We start from the raw sequence: 6,448 nt of genomic DNA on the forward strand, positions 1-6,448 counted from the left end.
AGTAGTGCCATTTAAATTCTTAAAATGAATTCATAGCTGTATATTAGGTACCAACTACCAGGTACTTAAATTATATTAGTTTGTATACAAATTTAATAAGTATCTACCTACAATAGGTGTGATCAGACTTAGTCAAAAATAATTGGTTGCATAAAGACACTGGACCAAACAATTTTCCAATGAGCCAATTTTATCTATCACAATTTTAATGTGTACCTAATAAAATAATATAGACAACTAATGATATTGAAGATAAGCAATTAAGTTATACGTATTCTGTATGTCTACACATAACTCAAATAATTAAAACAACATCTTTTATATGTAATAAATAATAAATTAATAACTAATAGCATGTTTCAGCAAACTGCAATGATTTTAGTCCCAAGAAATATAATAACTAATACAAACAAAAAAAATTAAATATCCAAATAGTAATTATTGGCTGTCACAATAAATTAACAGAACTATATTATCATTAAATTTTTTTCTGATAATTTAAACCAATGTATTATTATATACGTATAACTATGACTAAACAGTGTTTAAAATTGTACATGGATTCTAATGTCTATAATTAATATGACAATAACTTAAAATATATTTTATAACCATAATTTGGGTCATTTGCTTATATTTTTGGCTTGATATAAAATTTAGCAATGCTATGAAAATTTATGACATATTACTACAATTTCAAATATGAAAGTGCTTGGCTTTTTTATTGTTTATACTAGTTTTTTTCTGCTTTTGACTAATTAAATTAATGTTTATTTATCAAAATGTATCAATATAAATAAAATTATAAATGTAATCTTTATAAACTTGCCATCCAAATCCAATAAGTATTAGGTATTTATCATAGTTATTTACTCAACAATGGCTACCAATCAGATTATAGTGAGTTAGTAAGAGTACTGAACCAAAGTGATATATTATATAAATATTACTATATTTATTATTAGAAACAATATTATATTAAATAAATTATCATAGTAAAAAACAAATGTATAACAAAAATAAACAGAATTTAATTTAAAAATTGTTTAAAACATAAAAATTGGTAAAACAATTTGTTAATGTTTTTTACAGATCCTGTCAATAAATAAATGTATGATACATATTTATGTATAATGTATATATAAAAAAATTCCCAAACTATAGTTTAATGAAATTATATAATGCTTAGAAAAATTATAGTGGCTTCAAAAAATAATTGACTGTATTTTGTACACTACGGTAATGATCATGATTCATTGTTCCATATATTGTGTTTTTGTTGAGCATCCCGAATCTTTTTCTCTTAAAAATAGAATAAACAATTCAATATATATTGTCAATAAAAGTTAATGAATTAAAATTACCTTTAGCATTTGCCAACAATGTACGTTCAGCATTTATAAGATCTGCTGATACATTCATCTTTAGTCCTAAGGCACTACTCACTAGTCGTCTAGCCATTGCTGTACAAGTTTTAGGCCTAGTTGCTGGAAGAGGAACAACTGTAGCAGCTCTAAGCTTTGATTCTTTGGTAGCATTCTTAAGAGGTCTAGTTTTCACTAGTGCTAATGGTGTGTTCAATGCTTGATCAGCTATTTAAAAATTATAATTTATAAATACAAAAAAATCAACTTTAAAATAAGTTCTTTGATATTTACCTAAATTTGGACTTTCAAATACTGCTAATGCATGTGTATCATCCACCCAAATAATTTCAAAATGGTTTTTACGAAATGCAGCAAATTGATTCATTAGATCAATTGTTTTCAACTCGGAAGAAAAACCATACACCTCAATAACACACTCACCATCCCCTGAACGTTCTTCAACTGTTTGATAAGTACGATAATCCTCTTTTGCACATTGAACTTGAACTTTACCTATGTTAGAAACTAACTAAAATAAGGAAACAAATAAAAATATATATAAATTTTTAAGTATAAAAATGAAAATAACAGTATAATTATTATTAATATTAATATTTAATTATGTATACAATTTTTTTTTTTTAATTGACGGAAATAATAAATACATTTAAGAATTATTTCATAGGTTTTATACAATTTTAAATTTAAATAAATACATTTTAATATTTCTATTTAAAAAAAAAAATTAAGATCCTACCATAAAATAAATATTGAACTGAACTGTTATGGTTTTTGTAACATTTATCGATGTACTGTTTTTTTCAACTTTAATAGTATCATAGTTATTAGATAAATTTACAATAAAATTATTTTATAAGGAAATAAATGAATTCAGATACATAAAAATTTTTATTTTTAATTATTAAGTTCATAATTTATTAAATAATAAGAAGTTTAAAAGCAGATTTTTTTTAAATGGTTATCACTATGTGTCTATATAGATTAATTTAAAATCAAGATGTTAAAGAATTAGACTTCTAGTCAAATTCTTGTCGGGTTTACTTGTTCAAAACATAAAATATTCGCATTAAATTCAAGACTATCATATGAAAAAAAATTTCTTAAACATTAATTATTTTTTAAATAAAAAGTATCTTACATTAAATGAATGTTATCATACATAAAGTAATAAAATAACTCACTTCTTTCATAAGCAATGGATGTATATAATCATCTTCTTTATCATACATATCTTCCCAGCTACATTCATCTACATCTAAAATTTTTTTCTTTTCTTTTTTCTTTTTTTTTTTCTTTTCATTAATTTCTTCAGAATTATTAATTAACACTGTACTTTGCTGGGCAGCCAATTTTACATTTTCATTTTTAGAATAACTGCTGTCTAAATCTGTTAATGGACCACTTGTGAAACTATCATTTAAACAATAGTGAGGACAATTTGAATCATGTTCTTCTTCTAATGCTATTTCAGATACACCAGAAAAAACCACTTCATTTCCTTTATGCGTGACATGCGATTGGTTATTACTATTAGAAATATCAGAAATGTTATCATCAACTTTCATATCTATTAGTTCTTTAGTTTTTTGAGAAACCAATACATTATTAGGTGTAATTTTTTCATTAATATCTGATACTTGACAGTCTGGTAAATTAACCAATTTAGAATTTTGAATACTTGTACAACTGATATTGTCACCTCTTGTTAAATCACGATTGTCAAACACAGTTTCTACAATATTAGACTCTATTTCATTATGGTCTAAATTGGGATTTTCAATATTAATTATTTTGTTTGTTACAGAAGCATTTATATTATTTTCTTTAATATCTACTGAATCTGGAAGAATACTAGTAGATAAAGAATCTGAAAACTGAGATGAAAACTGAGATGAAGTGTCAAAATATGAATTTTTAAATTCATTATTAGCATCATTAATTAACATGTCATTTGATAAGTCTACAAATTTAAATGAATCTAAAGATGCAAATATAATATCATTTTGTTGATTATGATTAGATAGTGATATTGAACTTTTCATATCTTTTGAATGTAATGTGTTGCTTGGATCATCTTGAATTCTTGAATTAGAATCAGGTTTATTTAATGCAGTTGAATCTGAATTACTATTTTCACTGCTAGTTTTGGAACCAGTAGTATTAGCTAATCCTCTAAGTGCTTTTGGTATATAAATAGGAATATCTGGCCTTTTACTTTGTTTGCGCTGATTAGATCTGCAATATGTATATAATTATTTATAATATAAACTAGATGTTACAACTAAAATAATTAATGAAATTGACATTACCTTGTACTTGGATCTAATTTTTTAGGCTTAAGTGACTGAAATAATCTTTCTTGGGCCTTCCTTTCATTAGGAGTTCTATACGCTCGATGTATACTAGAATTGTTTTCATCATGCTTTTCAGCACCTTCCGGTTCTATTTCACAATACCTATTAACCAAATTTGTAACTAAATTTTAAAATATTTATTGAGCATAAAATATTATTTTATTAATATACTACTTATTCTGCACTGCTAAGCAAAAGTACTGTAAAATCCAATAAATTAGTTTTGAGAAAAATGCAGTTTTGTATTTTTCATTTTATTATACTTTTATTATTTGTTAGTCTAGTTGATTTAATATAAAACATATCCACCTTCATAATTTGTTTGACGAGGAATAAAATAAACTAATAATTCACAAGTATTATTCGCTTATTATACAAATAAGTTATTTTTATGTTATTACTTTTATTTACGAAGGATAAACGCCATAAATAAATTGTAAGACATTATTGCCGGAAACATTACCTAACTCAGCTAGACATAGAAGTGTTATATGAAAAAGCCATATCTATAAAAATATTTACAGTGTTTATGCTTAGTAAGTGTAAGAAGCTGAAAAAGAAGTGAAGATGTTCTTACTTAGTACTTCTATTTATTTTTTTTTTTTGTTACCCCTACAGGGCTACAGCGTTTTCAAAAAAAGATAATTGATAATAAATAGAAAAATATTTTAATACTATTAAATTCAGTATATACAAGCTAATTTTCATTCCCTACATATTTTATTTTATTTTAATTATAAATATTGTCTATACAATTATATGTTTATTACAATTTAACTATAATATAATCAATATATAAGTAATATAGTTATCGTATTTAATAAAATTTAAATTATATTTTTAACAGATATTTACAATCAATTAGTTTCTATAAGACAAACACACAATAGTAACTTTAATTTATTAAGAAATTGTTTTAACTAATTAATTATTACAATATACAATATTGTATATTACAATATTTAACTATTTTTTTAACATACGCCTCTACTTTTCTGATCTTAAATTTAAATATTATAAAACAATTTATTTAATATACCTAATCACATTAGTAGTAAATAGTAAGCACTTTTTTTAATTAAAAAATTTGCCCTAAACAATCAAAAACATATCTCATTTATTAATAATTATATCTATTTAAATCCATTTTTTTTAAACATTGTGTCTAGATGCTTAACTATTACATGAATAAAGAGCATCTTCATTTGTATGTTATGTTACTTTGTACTATAGACATATACCTAATTGACCTCATTTTAATCTATCCTGTGTTATATTATTTTCAATGTTTATTCTCAAAATATTAATAGTTTGTTATAAATGTATTTTAATATTTAATAATCTAAATTTGCTGAAAGTTGGTCGAACATTTTCTTCTTAGTTTAATATTACAAAATTATTTGGAATGCAAAAACATCTGGATGTCAGAATTCAAGTGTAACTTGACCAAAATATCCACAAAAATAAAAATGTATTCTAAACTTTAAAATATTATTTAATAAAATAAAATTACTCTCATGGTGGAATTTTTAAGAAGTGTACTAACAATAAACAACTATAATCCACATTATAAGTATGTGTACCTATTAATTATTAAATTATATTATCATTAATCATTATCTAGAAATTTGAAGTATAGCTGTTCAACATTCATATATGTTAGTTACTATTGAAGGCTCTGGATTGGAAATAGCACGTATTGATGAAAACCATGTTTGCGATGTTATTTATAAATCTACCAAATCAGTGTTGATTAACTTCACAAGCCAAATCAGAAATGATTGAGTAAAGACTTCAAAAATTACTAATTATAAAACTCTAAATTGTTGGTACTGGACAGCTGTTACTTTATCAACCAACAATGGTTAAACATCTAGACACTGAGTTTTTAAAATCTTTACTGAATTAAAAACAAAAATGTCATTCTGTGAAAACCGACAGTATACTTAACACATGAATGAACAAAATATGACAAATATTTTATCAAGATATAGAAATCAAGATGTATTTAAATTTTTAACTTACATTGGTTTAAGAGAAGAATGATAGACAACTAAGCGTCTTCCGTAGCTACTACCAATTGATATGGTGTTCAATTCGTTAAAAAATGTTTGCACTAGAGTATGCACTAAAAACCGATTACGTGCGCTCACTGGAGGGAAAATAAGTACCACGTTTCTAAAACACAAACAAACAAACAACCAAAAAATAAAATATAAAGTTATTACTGAAGTTTACCAATCAAGTTTCCAAGGCAAACGGATTTATGCAGTTACCAACATTTTGTTTTTTAAAATGAAGGTGTTCATATAACGTTTAACATCGGCCAAGGCTGTCTCCAAAAACGAACATTCGCCTACTCGCAGGTTCAATATATCTAATGACTCCATAAGTACAATAAGCACATTGACGGCAGAATTCGAAATTGTATTTGGTACATTTATAAAAAAAAATCACTAAAACGTAAAAACTAAAAATAAACGTTGAATGCGACTATGGCGGATTTGAGGATATTTACGATTTACTCGATTTAGTATTTAATAAAAAAATGATAATTACATGCTGAAGTTGAACGGCGTAAAAACATAACAGATATAATACATATATGCACTACGAGAGAGTGCTTGTGCTTTCGCGATATAACACAAAATCGTGCAGAAAATAGAAATATTATCGTTGTTTATTCCATTATCCAAACAAAAACCT

At 24.6% G+C, this 6,448-nt stretch overlaps 1 protein-coding gene across 3 annotated transcripts; it reads right to left on the bottom strand.

Moving 5' to 3' along the window:
• Positions 1–1,011: 1,011 nt before the first annotated feature.
• On the bottom strand, positions 1,012–6,448 carry LOC132929840 (R3H and coiled-coil domain-containing protein 1). Of its 3 annotated transcripts, XM_060995440.1 has the most exons (8): positions 6,302–6,446; positions 6,023–6,198; positions 5,768–5,920; positions 3,698–3,844; positions 2,570–3,623; positions 1,659–1,896; positions 1,365–1,592; positions 1,012–1,302 (listed from the first exon to the last, which is right to left on the bottom strand). In XM_060995440.1, the coding sequence occupies exons 2-8, from the start codon at positions 6,130–6,132 to the stop codon at positions 1,247–1,249; spliced, it is 1,986 nt and encodes a 661-aa protein (XP_060851423.1). In that variant the 5' UTR covers positions 6,133–6,198; positions 6,302–6,446; the 3' UTR covers positions 1,012–1,246. The 3 variants fall into 3 exon arrangements, with proteins under 3 accessions (XP_060851423.1, XP_060851422.1, XP_060851424.1); XM_060995439.1 differs by having other exon boundaries at positions 6,023–6,448; XM_060995441.1 differs by having other exon boundaries at positions 5,981–6,447.

This window comes from Rhopalosiphum padi, chromosome 4 (genome assembly GCF_020882245.1).
Source record: "Rhopalosiphum padi isolate XX-2018 chromosome 4, ASM2088224v1, whole genome shotgun sequence".
NCBI classification, from domain to species: domain Eukaryota; kingdom Metazoa; phylum Arthropoda; class Insecta; order Hemiptera; family Aphididae; genus Rhopalosiphum; species Rhopalosiphum padi.